Source organism: Salmo salar, chromosome ssa20, assembly GCF_905237065.1.
Source record: "Salmo salar chromosome ssa20, Ssal_v3.1, whole genome shotgun sequence".
NCBI classification, from domain to species: domain Eukaryota; kingdom Metazoa; phylum Chordata; class Actinopteri; order Salmoniformes; family Salmonidae; genus Salmo; species Salmo salar.
In genome coordinates, this window is record NC_059461.1 from 58,307,044 (window position 1) to 58,327,443 (window position 20,400).

Genomic DNA, 20,400 nt, shown 5'->3' on the forward strand with positions numbered 1-20,400 from the left:
CACTGAGATGCACTGCCTTAGACCACTGCGCCACTCGGGAGCCAATCATCACACGAGCGTGGTTCCAACCCAACTCCATTACACATACATCTTAGGGCATTCCGCAATCCGCAAAGCCAACAAAAAAGACACATTTTTCCATCATCTCTAACACATCTCTATCCTTTCCTCTGTCTGTTTCTCCTGCAGAGAGATTCATGGGAGCAGTCAGTGGCAGACCCAGTGACCCAGGGAGAGGGCTTGTGTGCAGACAGCCTGAACTCTGTTCCAGTCTCCCTGCCCAGCCCCGACCCTCCTGGGAGCCCCTCACAGTACCGCTGCTCCACCCGCAGCTCCTCCATGGCCTCAGCACAGCCCTATGCCCTTCACCCTCTGGAAGAAATACACTATCACACCTCTTACCCTGCTGCCTCCACTTTCACATGTCCTTCCTATATGACTGTCTCCAACGACCTAGCCTCCAAGGCCCCTCTAGCTAATGAGGACTCTGACAGTACCCTCACCACACATAGTGACACTCACTCGTGGGTGAAAGAAGATGTCGGAAGCTCTTGGTCACCATATGAGATTCGGAGGACTTATTAAGTCAATTTGGAAACGACCTGTCCTTCACAGAAAACCGAAACAATGCTGATGCAAGCGATTCAGCTCCTTTTGATCCAAATATTTGACTTTGTAGACTTTGCTTATCACTTTATAGAAGTACAAAGTAGAACTTTTACTTATTTGACCCTCCTAAGTCCCCTGGTGACATACAGTAAGAGCTGGGCGCACACTGGTTGCATCAACTTTGTTTACACGGCATTTCAATGAAATTACCTTGAGCCAACATGGAATAGACATTGAATTGACATTTATGATTCAGTGGTTAGACCTAGAATGACTTTGCCTGTGTTCAAGTGTTTGAAATAGATGTGTTTCTATACCGTCATTATATTAGTAAAACATCATTTTTATTTATATACTGCCATGGCGACAATTACGATGAACATGTGACAACGATCTTTATTTTTGCTAAAGGTTGTTTTACTTTAGCGTTCTTCTTTACTTAATGTCATCTTGTTGTCTGCTTTAATAGCCAAATCAGAGTTTGTCAAACTGTATCTGCTTTATGTTAGCCTTTACTCGATGACGCTGTGGTAATGAATATGTAGTTTTTTTTATTTTTTTATCTTTCGTATCTTTTAGGATTTTGTTGCAAAACATTCATTAGTAGTAATAGGCAGAGGTGACATCTCAATGAAAAGTCTTGAATATAATGAAAGACAATCAGAGATGACCATCCACAGAATACTTCAAGAAGTGAATGGGAATCTACACCTGAATATTTTACTTTCAAAGACAATGCAGGGATCTGAATTGGTCAATGGGTGCATGTGATTTACCATACTCCCAGTTTCCCTGATTAATCAATGCTTCCTGTGTTTGGCGTTTCATTTATACATTTCAAGAAATAAAAAACATAGATAATGTATAGGGCAGTAGAATTCTTTATTATAAATCCATTATAATAAAAGACACTGCAATAAATGCATGAAAATGAAACATATTTTTTGCTAAAATGACACATGAAAAAAACATGACTTTTCCGTTTGTTGAGTTATATTTTGTTCTGTCACCACTACATCGAATTAAGACTGAGGGAGAACCTACTAACGTATATCCTACACTAGATGGCGCGGTTGTTTCATGTTACCTCTTCTCTTATGATATCAGCGTAATTCATGGGGGGAATTGCAACGGCAGCAATAAATCAATAAAAAAAGCCAAACGTTAGATATTCTATGAGAGCACTAGCATAATATTCTTGGTAGTTAGGATAATGGACCCAGGTCCTACTTTATGGAAGTTTGTCAATACAACTACCCAGTGGAGATGATGGGATTTAGGCCTACATAATAGGGATCATTGTATAGGCCCCTACCAGTACAAATCAGGAAAGGCCATAGATTGTGTTGGGCAGATAGTGTACGTGCATTTTCTCAATATATGAGTGAGGATAATGATAGATCGATACCCCAAAACTGAAATCTAAGCTATTTTAATTAAAACTATTGCCCTTCCCTCCCTTATCTCACCTCATTTGCTCACATTGTATATAGACTTATTTTTCTACTGTATTATTGACTGTATGTTTGTTTTATTCCATGTGTAACTCTGTATGTGTCGAACTGCTTTGCTTTATCTTGGCCAGGTCGCAGTTGTAAATGAGAACTTGTTCTCAACTTGTCTACCTGGTTAAATAAAGGTAAAATAAACCAATTATATAAAAATAAGTTCGAGTTCATTGTTTGATATGTTTGTAAATTGTTATTCAAATGTAATGTAGGCTCACAATGGCAATGGAAGAACATTTATAGGAAATGGTTTTCTCTAAAGCAATGTGCTGTTTTCTCACATCATATGTATTAAGTTGTGAACTCTTATACATTTAAACAGGTATGGACAGTAACCCTATTCCAATAATCAATTGAAATGACTTTGCCCACATCTAAGTAGGCCAAGGCTACACAAGTAGACTAATCCGAGAGTCTTGTCATTGAATTGAAAATATATCAGACGTTTGTAAACCGATTTTTTTGCATTGCAATTCATTTGTAAATAGTTTTCTCGATTCGTATATAATAGCCTAGCCCTGGGATGTCAAATCAGGTTTGACATGTGAATGGCTAAAACGTTCAGTCTTTATATTATATAATTAATGTAACTAAACTAAATAATGCTAAAACAACTATAATAAGACGTGGGTGATGTGAGTTCCAGTGATGGGGAGCATGGAATTGCTGAGGGAGCAACGGAGTCAGTGATGGCAGAAATGGCTGCTACCATATGCCACGCCCACAACCTAGACATTTAATAGTTTATTGTTTAAAATAAGACTAAAAATATATGGTAATAACGTGTTAATGTGCTCATCCATCCTGATATACATATGATCTGCGATGTTTAATTGTTGGTCATGTTTAGATAGAACATCTAACCGTTACTTTCCTGTAGTGCCTCATTATGAAGAGGGCCTGATGGCAGATTGGCAAAACATGGATAAAATGTTTAAAATGTCCATTTCTTTTTGGTTTGGGTATAAAATATTATTAAAATCTATTAAATTAAATGTTATTTTAAGTGCATATGTATTGATTTATACTGAAAAATCTGTATTTTTGAGTAGCCTTTGAATATTCAAATTGAAAGTAACGCGCAATCAAATCATTGTCAAATCATTGAGTTCTAGGGGTTTTAAAAAGTAGGCATGGAGAGAAAATTTCACAAACTAATATATCCCTAGCTATATTAGGATATTATTGTATGCTCTGAGACAGTTTTAAGACTTGTGTGTTGAGAATTTGTGTGACTTTTATGAATATTTCGTTATAGCCCATATAACTGAGCCAGAAAAGGACATTGTGGAATCTCATAACTGCTCTTCTTCCAGCACTCCTTCTTAATTTGTACAACATGTCTGGTAAGTTTATCATTATTTTTTCTTCGGATCATGGTTCTTTTTTACGTTCCTCCTGAAAGAAAGAAAGAAAGAAAGAAAGAAATAGAAATGTTAGAACAAAACGATTGGAAATAATTGACATTGCACAACATAATGTTTCACTTCTATGGGAACTGCGAGGTTATGATGAAAACCTTAGAGATAAAGTATGTAACTCGTGTTTTAACTAAAGAGTAATGTAAACTAATCTTCAACAATGGCCTCATGTGGATTAATGCCTATTACCTGCATGATGTATGCTATTTTCTATTGCAATAATTTGCAATTTAATTGAACAACGTTTTTAAAATAGTATTTTGCTTATTTCTTAAACATCACTACTTTTGGCCACTTCGTCCACGTTAGGGCGTAAGGATAACTTAACTCCAATGCGGTTTTATTTGCATTATTCTTGTCGATTCAACTGTAATTGTAGTCATTCTAATCACACTTTAATATGTAAATTTACAAATGGTCATTTTAAGCAGTAATCAGTGGGATGTGTCTTTTGGGTAGCTTTAATATTTGCCACATTTAAGACAAATCATGATCTGACATTTCAGTATATGAATATTTAAAAGGATGGGTTTGACAGCCAAGCACACCTCTTTAGATTCTGCCGGCAGCTGCTATTATCGAATCACCTTTACCGCCAACTTTCCACTCCTGAGACAGTCTCTGACTGCCTTAATGAGTTCTACCATTGTGTGGCGTCGTTTCTGTAATGACTTTAGTCATTGGAGAGAACGTTATACCCCCGTATCGTTAGAAGTGAAGCCATGACTTTCAATCGAAGGCATACATATATGAGTACCGTTAATTTTACCATAAAAATCAAAAAGCTAGGCTACTGCACTAAAACAATGAACATGTGTTTAGAGTGGGTATAGGCAACGACTCTAACCTATCTGCCTATTACAGTTCAATTACCCGATCATTGACAGTAGGCTTTGTTTTGATAGCGTAAATTAGTATTCAATTTCATTTCAAATGCAGTCCTGCTTCAATGGATGAATTTGACAGAAAACGAAATGGTTTTATTGCGTAATTGTCAGGTATGGGGGTTCTATAGGCTAACGGGAATGATCATCAAAACCAAAACAACTTTTATTTTATCGTCGGGTAGGCTAAAGCTCATATTGTTCTCCCATTGTCTACCAATGATATGTTGGCTAAGTACGGAGCGTAAAAGTAACTTACTTTTATAATCGGACAATTTCTCAAGCGAAGTCTTCCATTTTCACCTTATTTTTTGCCGGATTTGTAGAGTCCTTTCGGTCTTTGTTATTGACTCTTACTAGGCTATTGTTTGCCCGCTTTATCTGTAGCCTAACTTTACTTCCCTACTTTCACGGAATATGCCGCTATCAGCCCCCTTTCATGGATCGCAACGCTTAACCTGTGTTTTAGGCCTATGTATAGAATAAAAATAAACATATTACCTACATTAAATCGAAAAGTTACATTTACAATATCATTTTTGCACAGCTTTCCTTTGTGCTTGAAATGAGTGTGAAGGCAAGCCCACTGTATTGACTGTGAAATTCGAAACCCAGTCTCTGTCGTGCGAGGTTCTCGCAGAGGCAGGCTACAGAGGATATAGACCTATGTAGGACAATATTAGGACACTTCTGGCTTTCGCATGGGCAACTTTGATACAATAAATTTGGCATCATTTCAGCGATGCATAAGGACAGCCGTTTGTTCATACTATATTGCATAATTCATTTGAAATTCACAAATAAATCTAGATGTAATACATTGCCTTAAACACCCTGATCAAAATAATCTTATAGTAATATTGAAATGTGTTTTTAATAATATTCCAATGTTTTAAATTATTAAGTAGGCCTAATTCAATTGTTGCGTGAAGGTATGCAGCAGGCAGTGAAAGTGCTCGAGAGTGGCAGGGTTAGGACCATTCAAGTTTGTTTACAGTAAATATCGACACCATGTTTTTCTCTTTTGACAGATAAGCCAAAGGTGTACCAGGGCGTGCGGGTGAAGACAACGGTTAAACAGTTGCTGCAACAGAAAAGAGCTCTCCAGACATCAACTAAAACGGTTAGAATGGTAATTACCCCCCCCCTCCACACACACACACACACACACACACACACACACACACACGCACGCACGCACGCACGCACACACACACACACACACACACACACACACACACACACACACACACACACACACACACACACACACACACACACACACACACACACACAATATAATTGGAAGTGTTGCACTCTCCATGAAATCCCCATTGCAATAACTTCCTCAATTGCCGCAACAGCTACCAACCTTACCCCAAACACGAAGTTGCATGTCTCATTAATGATTGACCACCAGGTCTACTCTCTAGTAGCCTAGCAATGATCGTTTAACAGTAACAGTGGGACATTTTTTCATGTAGGGACTGTTCCAGCTGTTTTATGTGATATTTTACAGCAAATTCAGATTCAGAAAAGATGTTCTTATGTCCATTGGCAATATTACAATCAGAACAATAATGCTGAACATATGGCAAAGATGACGCTGATTATTGGAGCCACTCCCTTAATTGATCACACTTACTGTAGGCTAGTAGTTATCTATTTCTCTCTCTCTCTCTCTCTCTCTCTCTCTCTCTCTCTCTCTCTCTCTCTGTCTCTCTCTCTGTCTCTCTCGCTCTCCCCTCTCTCTCTCTCTTTCTGTCTCACTATCTTGTTCTCTCTCGCTCTAAATGTTCAATTCCAGGGCTTTATTGGCATGGGAAACACATGTTTACATTGCCAAAGCAAGTGAAATAGATCTCTCTCTCTCTCTCTCTCTCTCTCTCTCTCTCTCTCTCTCTCTCTCTCTCTCACACACACACACACACACACACACACACACACACACACACACACACACACACACACACACACACACACACACACACACACACACACACACACACACACACACACACACACACACACACACACAACCCTCCAAAATGAAGAAGAAGAAAAAAAACTAAAAAACAAATGCCATTATTGTGCTATACAGTGGGTGGTAGACTACTTGTTATTTGAAGGTAACAAGTAGCTTTCAAGGGGATGAAAAATAACCAGCCAAAAAATCGAACTGTTGCAAATGAATGGGGACTTATATTTTCTCTCTGTCTCTCTTTCTTATTTATTTTCCTAAATGAATAGAAATCCCAAAGCTTGGTGAGTCAGGATGTCTGCGTCTCCTCCTCCTTGTCAGGTAAGTTCAAATATGTCCAAATAAATCAGAATTTCGCTACAGCGTTCCATTGTCTGACATTCTCTTGATCCCAAAATCGTTGTACGACAAAGCATCACCATGGAAGGTCCAGAATCAATGTTCTATCGTAAAAAATGTTTTTTATCTTGACTGTATCCAAACCTGCTAACGAAAATACATGTAGCCTACAGTAAAGTGCAGTAAATGCAATTTTAAATGTCCAGTGGGGGCGTTGTAGTAAACCATCATCAAATAAACAAGCTTTGATGCAAAAGACAGAAGGTAATGCATTATGCATCATACATGCAAATAGTAAAATAGCTGTAAAATCCATCACATAAGCCTATTATAAAATATATTCGGAGAGTCTGAATTGCACATCAGATTCGGTCAGGTAAAATATCTAGATTGACACTTACATGGAGAATCAACGACCACAGCAGAATAGTTGGAACATATATCTTTGTATACAATTGACACTGACCCACATTCCTAAAGTGCAGTGTACTGGGACCTTTTTATAAACTTGCATTCAAATGTGTTTTTTAGCTGTTGGCTGGTGGTGCTGTGACATCACTTCTGGAGTCTTCACTTATTTACATGTCTCCCTGCATGTGTTTATGTATGCACCCTCTGACTGATCCTTCTCGTTCATTCCTAAAGGCCATTACTTTGATTATTTCCCTGAAGAGATGAATTCCAACTGCATCTTTCAGCCGCGGTCCATTCCAGAGAGCAACGTCCAGAAGGACAGCTTCGATAATCAACACTTGATAAGCATGATGATCCCCAACGAGACCTACAGCAGTGGTATTCTGCATCCCGCTACCTCAACAACACTTTGGCGCCAGGAAAATCACTCCCCGAATATGGGCTATTACGGCCATGGCATGGTATGCTTTATTCAAATTCAGTTGTGCAATCTCCTGTCTTTGCAATTACGCACGGTCATATGAAATATTTGTCAAAGCTCAGGCTGTTTGTTCATTCAGAGATTTGGCTTGGAATAGGAAATGGTTTCGTTATACTGTACTACAATAGTAATGCACATCTCATCTGGCTTGTTTTTCAGGCTCCCAGCTCACCATCAGGTTCCCTGAATATGTCAAGTCCGGTCGATTACAATAGTTATTCGCCACAGGAGTCTTACTCTTCGTCGTGTTACAACTCTCCGACGAGGCTGGACTTGAGTTATGGGTTTGTTCCAGAGCACTACCACTACCAGAACTGCAACCTCCAGGAGAGCGTCTCCACTCCAGAATACGCACCTTATGGCACATCAGACTATGTATACGCCTTGCCTGCGGAGGACAGCTACTTCAGGCGTGATTTGTCAAATTCAGAGATGTGCTACCTTTGAATATTTATTCGGTCTTTGTTGTCTGTGTAAATACAGTATAGTGTACAGTCAAAACAATGTCTGTAACTCGATGTCAAACGTTGACACTTGTGGCACTTGTTTTGAGATGTAGGCCTGCTTTGCATTTCAGAGTGTTTGCGGTCGAAGTTTCCTCCGAGTGTCTGTTTTTGATATGATTGGAATAATGGTTTTAGAATTCCCGAGATTGGATAAATGTTGGATATGTGTGGGCTTAGTGCTATCTTCTTAGTTATTGACTTTGATATTTAAGCAATAAGGCACGAGGGGGTGTGGTTTATGGTCAAAATACCACGGCCAAGGGCTGTTCTAATCTCGATGCAACGCGGAGTGCCTGGATATTGGCCATATACCACAAATGCCCTAGGTGCCTTCATGCTATTATGAACTGGTTACCAACATAATTAGAGCAGTAAAAATAAATGTTTTGTCATACCAATGGTATAGGGTCTGATATACCACGGCTGTCAGCCAAGCAGCATTCAGGGCTTGAACCAAGTTTATAAATATATATATACAATTCTAATGATGTCATCCTGCTTTTTTACAAGACAGTATATTTTTTCAGCATATTTTTTCTTATGGATGCATTCATTTTGTAAATGAATTGAAAAGCCTACCCAAAGGAAATTAGCAGCATCATCCCCTTCAACTCACTATTTAGTTTCCCTGTGCAGATGCACACCGATGCTTAGTTAGAAACATTAACTTAAATAGATCAATCATTCAAATAAAAGTGTCTAATAAACCAAGATAAATTACAATAGACAAACGGTAATGATCTAGAATTTTTTATAGTGCTTGTCATTGCAAAAATAATCTCAAAACCCACTGACAAAAGAAGAAAAACAAAACAATAAGGTTAACATTGACCGCTCTTGATGTGGAAAAATGATCTTCCATGGAGGCAGACGCAAGTGCACGTCGCATCAGGTCACATCCAACTCAAGAGACGCCTGTCTCCACTCTACCCTCCTTGCACACCATCCTCTGCCTCGGGATCCAAGTCTCCTCCGAGGCCGAGATAAAGCGGGGTTGAGCAGGGATAGAAGTAGGCCTGCCTGTCCAAAATGATCATATTGTTACATATTACCAAAAACACGCACCAATAAAAGATAACTACTTGGATAAGGATTTCATGTTTTTATGACACACAACAGGTCAAAGGGGGTTTGATAATCGCGCACGAGTTTTGTGTAATGGAAAGCATAATCCAGTGCCTGCCAAATGCGCGCGCAAATCAGAATGTGTTCATGTACATTTGTTACAGCTGCTTATAACTATGACTATTTTTACCCCAGTAGTTTACTGTCACTCTCCTGTCTTCTATTATGAACATTATGTTGGAGCAGCAGTAGCAGCCATGATTATTGTAGCATAACCCCACATCCAAAATGATAACCTTCTCATGTATGCAGGCTGCAAGCATAATGCAGCACATACCTGCTGTGATCCTTGACCTCAACTCATTAACCAACCAGTTTTCTGGGATAGTGATCCTGTGAAGGGTCCTGGGGTAAGATGTTTCTTTTTGGATTTCTAAATCCTCAGTAGAGCACCTTTTTCTCTTTTTATACAATCTGAGCTGAAGCATGTCTGGGTGTGCTCTCATTCATCAGGATGGAATTAATAATGAGGATTCTGGAAGAGAGGAAGCCAAGGGCTGCAGGTAATGCTAGTGTTTGTCGTGTCATCAGAAGATCCTCAGAAGAACCTATGAGGTACTAGACTGAAGGCAAAGAATGGGAGGAGGAGGGATGCAATTGCATACACTGCACACAAGGAGAGTACAATAGTTGAAAGAGGAGCCTTCAAGTATGTTCCTTTCTCCTGACCTCTAGTTGATGTTGAACATATGAAATGAAAGAAATCTATAGGGCCTACATTATGAGCTACTATTAAATGTTGGGCCCAGATTTCATCGCTGATATTTAAAACTCTTACTGGCAGTTCATAGGTTCCTGGGTTTCTATTCCAGCCAATTGGAAAAGTTAGCTGTGGTGCTCAAAGGCCTACATTAGTTGTCTTATAACTTGATTGACAAATGTGACAAGGCGGTTTGGTACTGTTTTGGCTTCTACCATTGGTGGGAGTGGAGGCAAGGCAGGGTTTTGGGTAAAAACAAAGGATATCAATTGTATGAAAAAATATCTCAACAAGAACACTGTGTAGCATTTCAAAAACAAAGCAGGCATTGTCCCTAATATAGAACCCCAGCCTCATCGACTATCACATTCAGCTCATTTAATTGTCTCAAGCCCTAAAGTGAGTGTTCCCCCTTCATAACCCTTTATAAGGCCCATGAATGCTTCACAAATCATTCATAAGCAACTGAAAGTGGTCCCACTAACATAAAAGGGATAGTTCAGTCAAATTACAAATTTACTTATTGAATTCCTTACCTTAATCATACTTAGAAATTAGTCTGTCTGGTCTCTCAGTCTTTTCTATTTAGTTAGGTCTCTATGGGCTGGAGGAACTCCATGCATTAGAATGATATTGGGGATATTGAGCTCTTAGGGATAAGGAACCACCCTCCATTTTATATAATGAGTTATGCTGTGTTATGCACCTGATTAACATTTATTTTTTATTATATTGCAACCTTGCCTCCTTACAGCTCCCTTTTTACAGGTCTTTCATTCTGAGCATAATATTTTCCTTCTTCTTTTGTCTAGACAGTCTGGATTTGCAAGAGTGTGCAACATAAAGACACAATGAAAAGGATAAGGAAACAATTACCAAGTACCACACCATTTGTTCCATACAACTTTTCAACTTAAATGTAAAAAAAATATATAAAAAAAATAAAGGGTTTTATGCTGTCCAGATGAACTGACAGTCAGCACTCACTCAGTGCTGAAAAGCAATGTGTCAAAATCAAATAAATACTAGGGTGTGTTCAGGGTTCCAAAGTCCCCCTACTCTCATGCCAAGAGCCTGATTAACAATCCTCTGTGGAAATCCCCTGTTACACCTTGTCTAATCAAATCAAATCAAATGGTATTGTTCACATGCACAATATTTAGCAGATGTTATTGCGGGTGTAGTGAAAATCTTGTCCACCCTAGATCAATCTGCACTTTCACCTGCTAAGACTCATGAGCCACCCGCAAAATGACAGAACACTGCTATTGAGCCTTTATTTTTAGTATAATTTATCTATTAACCATGCCAAATGTGTAGTATGGTTAGGCATTTTTTAACACTTTGGCATTTATGGGAAGCTAAGAGATTGTTTACTCTGTGGAAGTGTTGTTTGTATATAGAGCCTGTGTCATCATAGCCAAAACTTCATTCAAAATGTATGTGTTACAAATCATCCTAAACTACATTTATTGAGCTACACATACACCTTCGGAAGAGTTGAGCATGACATTTAAAACATAACTTAACTGTAACGTTATACCCTGGAGCTGGTCATTTGACAGTAATTGCCCTTGCAGTACCGGTAATTTCAAACAGCTGCAATAATTGATTACTAAATGTGGGAAAATAAGTTGCTAACCATTGTGTCTTAACAAAGTGATCGGTAAGTGGGATGTGATTGTGATGAATGAGTAATATTCCTCCTGGGGCACCATTGAAGGATTGAAAAGAAAAATAACTGTTTGCTACATTCGATCTTTATTAGTGAATCTCATTCCAACATGAGTGCATGGAATATGAATCCCTGAAGTACCACTTATCAAACAGCTATATTACTTCATAGAAAATAACTTGTGGTATTTGAGGATCAAACATACTCCAGTATGTGTACATATGTGTATATTTGAAAGTCACAGGCACTGATTCATACTCATTCACAGCATTTTCTTATTTGTCTTCGGGTTGGAATGTTTGCTGACTTGGCACAATGTCACTTCAAAGGATTGTGTTGATGTTTCCTATCAAGTCCTTACTTGTGTGTAAGGAAGGCGGGCCCGATAAAAGCATTTCACAAGGTTTGATATCGGTACAAGCTGTAAAATACGCTCCTTCTGTTTGAACCATAAGGCCTTTTATTACTGACCAACTAGAGGAACACATTCATTTATTGCTGTGATAACACCTTCACACCCATGCCTGGGGTAGGTGGCAGGTAGCTTTGCGGTTAAGAGTCCTGGAGCCGACTAGGTGAAAAATCTGTTGATGTACACATGAGCAAGGCACTTAACCCTAATTGCTCTGGATAAGAGTGTCTTCTGCTAAGTGATTAAAGTGTACAATGGGTAAGGAGAGATCCATTCCTGACAAAAAGAGAGACAGTATGTCTACAGATTTTATTTTAATATGTAGATTTCCTTTCTATAATTACATGTACCACATTTATAGACAGTTTTTTTTATTTCCAGTGTTTGCCAAAGCAATATTATTATGAATTTTATATTAGCAGTTCTGTTTTTGAAAACAGAAAAAAATTGTTAGCTACCTCTAAAAATTGAGGGTCAGTCTATCCTCACATAATACAATATGTGATTCAATACACATGGTGTGTTGTTTCTCAGCTCTTGGGTCTTTTTCCACATTTATCTGCAGGCCCAGTTGATCAGCAAACTGGCTCAATCTAGTTGTGACCATCTGCATGCAGGATTGTTAGGAAAAGAGCATGCAGAGCAATGTCCTCTGCAAATTCAAGATCCTCAAACACTGAGAAGGGAGTCCACTGGATGTGGCCCTCTAGGTCGGTCTTTTACGGTGTTCCTGATGAATCAGTCAGTAGCAACCATGAAAAGAATGGGTGAGAGAATGCATCCTTGGGGTACGCCACAGATGATCGAGAACCAGTCTTTTAGAGTTGTTAACAAGGATGGCAAATTCAATTTCCCTCTAGAGGCAGCTAACAAGTAATACGTTTGTGGGGGATGCCATGAGAGGACTTTCCAAATGCTGTTTCTGAGCACACTGTCGAAAGCATTTCTGAATTAGATCAAGTTGAGGTATAAAGCGGCTTTCCATTCCAGGCATTGTTGTATGATGTCACGTATAGTGAATGTGTGGTCCATGCAGCCACTCCCTTTTTTGTGAAAAAAAACAAGCCAGAGAGGAGTGTGACAATTCCTAAATGAACTCCCATATGTTTTCAAACAGGTCTATCAGTGCATTTCGATGCAATTTCAGGGGTCGTTCTTGACCATCTCAGCATGGATAGTGTCAATGCCTTGCCTTTTGACCAGTCCTTAGGGATTGACAAGTCATCATTGTAATTAAGAATGTACAAATATATATATAAAAAAGGGATGATTGTCCCTAGATGAATTCCTAGATGTTTTCAAACAGGGTCTGTTCCGAACAGTGTTTGTTCCTTTTGGGAAATGTGTGGGTTAGCAGGGCCATACATGTTTGTCCCAACAAATTGGCCTGACTAGCACGCCTGTGCTCTACCTTTCAGAAAGTGTGCCCTCTAGCACCAGGAAGCCAGAGCAGGGAGAGAAGAGAGGTGCTGCACCATACACGCCACAATGACACCTGCAATTCTAATTCTGTTTTGAGAGCTCCCCTACACTTTGGGGCTGCAAACTTCAAACTCTCTTACTATTGTTATTGCATTGTGTAAAAAAATCTCTATTTTCCTACACTGTTGTTTTTGTTCCAGAGCTACTACCCAGTTCTATTTAGTCCTTATAGACCTTTTAAGCTTCAGGCCAATAACGTGCTTGGTCTTGGGAAGAGAGTACCTGACCTCCAGAAAAAAAGGTGTCATAGTGCCACAAATCTTCACTACTTTGTCCAATGATTTTAATTTGACTTGTCCCTTCTCCTTCTCCTAAATCCCTGCTGATTTATTGTTGAGACATTTTTATTTTGGCCTGGTCCAAATTTCCAAATGTAATGTGTAATTTACTCCTGAGTTTTAGGGAATGCGGTGTGGAACTTTTTTGGTCCTGTTTTTTGGTCTTGGGTTTTTCTCATCTTAAGTCTGATCTTTGCAATGATGAGATGTTTTGTCGCTGTATGTGTTCCCTTGTATGTTCATGGGTTCAGTAGAGGTCTTTTCCATTTGCCATTAGACCTAATTACCCTCAGTTCATATAAGTCCCAGTTGAAATGTGTTTTTGCTCTTTGAAGACAAGGGATGTTTGAGGGCAACTTTTACATTCCCAGTGTTGCAAGAGGGCAAGTCTGAGCATGAACTCTGCTCATAGCTATTGTATTACCAATATACTGTGTTGATGTAGCATTTTTTTCACACAGACTTTCTCCCAGTAGATGAAAACTCAGATTGGTCTGAACCTGTCTGAATGCATCTCAAAGCAAAGGTTGATTGCTTGTGCATTTGTACCTCATGAATATAGAGTCAGGTCCATAATTATTGGCACCCTTGATAAAGCTGAGCAAAAAATACTGTATAAAATATATAATACACGTTCTTAGCTATATTGTATGCAAAAAAAATAGGGAAATGTTATTATTTTATACTAATACAATTGCTGAGAGAAAGAGATTTTGTTTAAAAAGTAATAAAAAAAACTAAAAAAGATACAGGTCAAAATGATTGGCTCCCGTGTTTTCAATACTCTAGCACCCTCCCCTTATGAGGATAAGGACACTAAACCTTTTTCTAAAATGTTTAATGAGATAGTAAAACTCAGAGTCTAAGGAGGGATCTTAGACTATTCCTCCAAACCAAATCTTTCCAGATCCTTCATATCCTTCATCTGCTCTTATGGACTGCCCTTTTCAATCCACAAGTTTTCCATGGGGTTCAAGTCCGGAGACTGAGATGGCCATTGGGAAAATGTTGATTTTGTGGTCAATTAACCATTTCATTGTGGATTTTGATTAGTGCTTGGGGTTATTGTCTTGCTGGAAGATCCACTTGTGGCCAAGTGTCAGCCTCCAAGCAAAGGGAACCAGGTTTTTGGCAAAGATTACCTGGTACTTTGTAAAGTTCATAATGCCGTTGACCTTAAAGGGGCAATGCGCAGTTGCATCATCCATTTTTGGACTTCTGAATTAATGAAATATTCGTATTGATTCTTGAAGAATATAACTTATACATGCCTTCTGAGCTTAGTTAAACCATCATACTATATCAGAACCCCAAATATAAGCTTGTTTCAATCCAGTGTTGATAAACAAAGTAAATGTGAACAAATAGCCTCAAAATATGGTTAAAACTATCATTTTTATGTAATGGATGGTCAGTCCTTACATCCATAGCTCTGTCTATGAATTTGAGAGTGGTTACATTTCTCCAGCCCTATTCCTAAGCTTTTTACCAAAACTGGGGTGAGGAGGTCGCTTTGTTATTGTCTCAACTGCTGATTGTCGCTTTAACAAAGGCCCCAGGACCAGTGGAAGCAAAATAGCTCCGTAACATCAAAGATCCACCAGCATATTTTACCATAGGTATGAGGTACTTTCTGCATATGCTTCTGTTTTTCAACTCCAAACCCACCACTGGTGTGCGTGACAAAAGGCTATATTTTCATGGCATCTGACCATTGCACTGGTTCAAGTTTGATAAACAGAATTGGCACTTGGATTGGAACCGGTGCTATGATCAGATGCCATAAAAAAGAGCTTTGTCCACGCACACCAATGGTGGGTTTGGCGTTGAAAAACAGAAGCATGTGAAGAAAACTACCCAAGGGGGAGGGTGCTAGAGTATTGAAAACAGGGGTGCCAATAATTTTCACGATTTTTTTGTATTATTTGTTCAACCATTCTCGTTCTCTGAGCAATTGTATTAATATAAAATAATAACAAAAATATACATAAATATGACCTCTTCAATCCAGGTCAAAGAAGTTGTAAATCAACAGACTTGTTGATGCAATTCACTTTTTTTTAGGCCCAAATAAGTTGCAGAATGCATCAATTACTTAAATTATGCACAACGCACCCTGCAAAATGTATGCTTTTACACCTGTATAAAATTGTAATTTATTACTCCACAACTATAAACTCATTTATTTCAAGCATATGAAATCCAATGCATAGAATTACATTGCTACACTGGAGACTTTGCATTATATAATTATTACTTCCAAGATCACTTGGGGGGAAAGAATTACTCCTGAAAAAGAGTGGTGAATGTAAGATAGCTTTCCTGCAGTCAATGACCAAAAGCTCCCTCTGGCCTCATGGGTGGAATGTTATTAATATGTGTTATAATTTTAATGAATAAAGATTATTTCCAAATATCCGGTGTTTCTATGTCAAACATTTCAAAATATATATATTTCAGTCTTCTGTGCTGTATATAAAGTGTAATATTGGAATGCAAACTCAAAATGTAATATATTTCAACTCTATATCTGACATGGTACAGTTGTCTTCTTTAAAAAAAATTAAGCCCATATGTATGGTTCTGTATTTATTTTCTTAGTCAACCTTGTGTTCTGTTTCTTTGTGTTCTTGAACGTAGCCCTGTCTTTCATTTTTGTTCATTGATTTCACCTGTGTTAGTTACTCACCTGGTCTCATCAGCTCCTTATTTAGTTCAGTTCATTCTGTTCGTGCCTTTGTGAGGTATTGTTCGTTTTGACTCTCCTTTTCCTAGCTCATTTGTGAGAACCAGTAATAGCCTTCAGTCCTAGTTTTGATTCACCTGTCTGTTTGCCTACCTGTGTATGACCATTGCCTGCCTGTGACCACGATTCCTGCCTTCTGTGAAGGTGAAATAAACACCTGCCACGATCTACGTGTGAATCTAGACCTTTTTCTCCCTGAGTATTCATTACACCATAAGCATGTGTGTGAGGTGTATACTTTTGTTTCAAAGTAGAGTTGTTTAAGACTACCAAGAATCACTCTGTGTGACCTTGATTTAGCCCACTGCAGTAAAAGTTTATTAAACAAAGTTTTACAGCAAGTTGAATGTTACAGTAAAACCACAAAATGTGACTCTGTAGGCTATGTACGATGGCCCTAAGGGGCAAACTAGCCTATAGAAGCATCTGGCATGTGCTGGAATACAAACGCTAACTGAAGGAGATGATGGATTTACCTGATATCAGGCCAATAGTAATCTCACCCATGGCACCTTTCATGGCAGAGATTGGATTTGGGTTTTCCCCCCCATCTCTCAAAGCTATGAGATAAGAAAAATACCTGTTTATGCATACAGTACCATTTACCAGAACCACAATTATATGGTCTAGCTTCTGAGTTCATAAAATTTACAGAAACGTTATTTTTATTTTTTTAACAGTGAATCACCATTGAGACCAAGATATATTTTACAAGGGAACCCTGCATATACACAAGTTATAAAATAAAATATAATGTAAAATAAAATACAATATAATATAAATATTCAAGAAAAACAATCACATTCCTCAGCAAGGAGGTACCGAAACAACATTTTGAACTGCCCGAGAGGCACCAGAACCTGCAGTTGTAGGGAACTCTGGTTGTTCAATATATGGGGTGAAAATAAACTAAAAGCAGATTTACCTAACTCTGAGGAGACCGAAGGGGTTTCCAGAATTTACCATCCCTGAGACCGGGTATGGTAACTCATACTCGCAAGGTTATTCATTATGTTCAGATTTTTTAAAGAGAGCATTATGTTCAGATTTTTTAAAGAGAGCTATATAGATTAAAAGAGAGCAATGGATCAACCTATGTGATTTCAAACGGGGCCAGCCTACTTTCTGGTAAAGAATTCAGTGGTGTGTACTGAACCTTTCACATGCAATAAAATGTAGTGCGCTTTGGTTAACTGCATCTAATGGTGCTAAAAAAAAGAGCATCTGAAATCACAACCATTAAAACATGGAGAGATCATCTGTCACATCAGCTAGAGACAAGCAAATGTACACTCTTAGAAAAATGTTGTTAACTGAAGCCATAAAGGGTTCTTTGATTTGTCCCAGTAGCAGAACCGTTTTTGGTTCCAGTTAGAACCTTTTCATTGAATGATTTTTCATCTGCAACTTACAGTAGTGAATGCATACATTTCATAATATTTCTATTTTTTCTATATTTTTTTTCTCATACTGGCCCCCACTGGGAATCAAACCCACAACCCTGGCGTTGCAAACACCATGCATTGCAAACACCATGCTCTACCAACTGAGCTACAGGGATACCTGTCATCGAAGAACCCCTTTGATTTAAAGTGCTACTCAAAACCAATATCACAGGAATTAAATGTGAAGGATTTCACACAATGCCTAACTAATCCTTGTCTCCTGAAACCTGTTAGATCATGGAGAGTGCCCACCCGAGCGCTGCCTTTCCGTGATGCTTCTTGGCAGCCATAGCACATGTCCCGCCCTCAGTCACAGGGCAGCTGTGCAGGCATGTTGGAGCATCTCCTTAGCCAGAATGAAGGTGCTGTATTCTTAAAAGGATACAGGAGATACACTGGCTGCGTTAGTTGAGAGCCATGATAAGAATCACATATTTCAGAGCTAATGACATACAGTGCATTTGGAAAGTACTCAGGTCCTTTGCCTTTTTCCACATTTCGTTAAGTTACAGCCTTATTATAAAATTGCTTAAATAAAAAAAAAATCCTCATCAATCTACATACAATACCCCATAACGACGAAGTGAAAACCGTTTTTTTGAATTTCTTTGCAGATTTATTAACAGTAAAAAACCGAAATACCTTATTTACATACAGTTGAAGTTGGAAATTTGCATACACTTAGGTTAGAAAAATTAAAACTTGTTTTTCAACCACTCCACAAATTTCTTGTTGACAAACTATAGTTTTGGCAAATCGGTTAGCACATCTACTTTGTGCATGACAAAAGTAATTTTTCCAACAATTATTTACAGACAGATTATTTAACTTATAATTCACTGTATCACAATTCCAGTGGGTCAGAAGTTTACATACACTAAATTGACTGTGCCTTTAAACAGCTTGGAAAATTTCAGAAAATGATGGCATGGCTTCTGATAGGCTAATAGGCTGATAGGCTAAGCTTCTGATAGGCTAATTGACATAATTTGAGTCAATTGGAGGTGTACCTGTGGATGTATTTCAAGGCCTACCTTCAAACTCAGTGCCTCTTTGCTTGACATCATGGGAAAATTCAAAAGAAATCATGCAAGACCTCAGAAAAAAATGTGTTGACCTCCACAAGTCTGGTTCATCCTTGGGAGCAATTTCCAAACGCCTGAAGGTACCACGTTCATCTATACAAACAATAGTATGCAAGTGTAAACACCATGGGACCACGCAGCCATCATACCGCTCAGGAAGGAGACGCATTCTGTCTCCTAGAGATGAATGTACTTTGGTGTGAAAAGTGCAAATCAATCCCAGAACAACAGCAAAGGACCTTGTGAAGATGCTGGAGGAAACAGGCACAAAAGTATATATATCCACAGTAAAACGAGTCCTATATCGACAAAACCTGAAAGGCCGCTCAGCAAGGAAGAAGCCACTGCTCCAAAACCGCCATAAAAAGCCAGATTATGGTTTACAACTGCACATGGGGACAAAGATCGTACTTTTTGGAGAAATGTCCTCTGGTCTGATGAAACAAAAATAGAACTGTTTGGCCATAATGACCATCATTATGTTTGGAGGAAAAAGAGGGATGCTTGCAAGCTGAAGAACACCATCCCAACCGTGAAGCACGGGGGTGGCAGCATCGTGTTGTGGGGGTGCTTTGCTGCAGGAGGGACTGGTGCACTTCACAAAATAGATGGCGTCATGAGGCAGGAAAATTATGTTTTTCAGTTTTTCACAATTTCTGACACTTAATCCGAGTAACAATGTTAGGTCTTAGGTCAATTAGGATCACCACTTTATTTTAAGAATGTGAAATGTCAGAATAATAGTAGAGAGAATGATTTATTTCAGCTTTTATTTTTTTCATCATATTCCCAGTGGGTCAGACGTTTACATACACTCAATTAGTATTTGGTAGCATTGCCTTTAAATTGTTTAACTTGGGTCAAACATTTTGGGTAGACTTCCACAAGCTTCCCACAATAAGTTGGGAGAATTTTGGCCCATTCCTCCTGACAGAGCTGGTGTAACTGTGTCAGGTTTGTAGGCCTCTTTGCTCGCACACACTTTTTCAGTTCTGCCTACACATTTTCTATAGGATTGAGGTCAGGGCTTTGTGATGCCCCCTCCAATACCTTGACTTTGTTGTCCTTAAGCTACTTTGCCACAACTTTGGAAGTAAGCTTGGGCTCATTGTCCATTTGGAAGACCCATGTGATTGTGGTCAGATGAGACCAAAATGGAGCTCTTTGGCATCAACTCAACTCGCCATGTTAGGAGGAGGAGGAATGCTGCCTATGACCCCAAGAACACCATCCCCACCGTCAAACATGGAGGTGGAAACATCATGCTTTGGGGGTGTTTTTCTGCTAAGGGGACAGGACAACTTCACCG

The 20,400-nt window shown here is 38.8% G+C and overlaps 2 protein-coding genes and 2 long non-coding RNA genes across 6 annotated transcripts in view; 2 read left to right on the plus strand and 2 right to left on the minus strand.

Annotated features, from left to right (window-relative positions):
- LOC106580954 (uncharacterized protein C11orf53 homolog) overlaps positions 1 to 2,276 on the plus strand; it is a 20,892-nt gene extending 18,616 nt beyond the window's left edge. Inside the window, exon 5 of the mRNA XM_014162544.2 lies at positions 190 to 2,276. Coding sequence (XP_014018019.1) covers positions 190 to 585 — 396 coding nt within the window. The 3' untranslated portion in view covers positions 586 to 2,276. The remainder of the gene's footprint in view (positions 1 to 189) is intronic.
- Positions 1,473 to 5,454, minus strand: LOC123729273 (uncharacterized). The gene is made up of 2 exons (XR_006760983.1): positions 4,682 to 5,454; positions 1,473 to 3,515 (listed from the first exon to the last, which is right to left on the minus strand). It is a non-coding gene; the product is annotated as an uncharacterized lncRNA (long non-coding RNA).
- Positions 3,237 to 9,230, plus strand: LOC106580933 (uncharacterized). 3 transcript variants are annotated; one of them, XM_045703675.1, is made up of 5 exons: positions 3,237 to 3,463; positions 5,454 to 5,554; positions 6,673 to 6,724; positions 7,388 to 7,617; positions 7,797 to 9,230. In XM_045703675.1, exons 1-5 carry the CDS (start codon positions 3,457 to 3,459, stop codon positions 8,082 to 8,084), a joined length of 678 nt encoding a protein of 225 aa, XP_045559631.1. In that variant the 5' UTR covers positions 3,237 to 3,456; the 3' UTR covers positions 8,085 to 9,230. The 3 variants fall into 3 exon arrangements, 2 of the variants coding, with proteins under 2 accessions (XP_045559631.1, XP_045559632.1); XM_045703676.1 differs by having other exon boundaries at positions 5,454 to 5,545; XR_001322995.2 differs by lacking the exons at positions 3,237 to 3,463; positions 5,454 to 5,554 and adding an exon at positions 6,397 to 6,551.
- LOC106580934 (uncharacterized) lies at positions 8,881 to 9,804 on the minus strand. Its single transcript, XR_001322996.2, has 2 exons — positions 9,546 to 9,804; positions 8,881 to 9,163 (listed from the first exon to the last, which is right to left on the minus strand). It is a non-coding gene; the product is annotated as an uncharacterized lncRNA (long non-coding RNA).
- Positions 9,805 to 20,400: the final 10,596 nt, after the last annotated feature.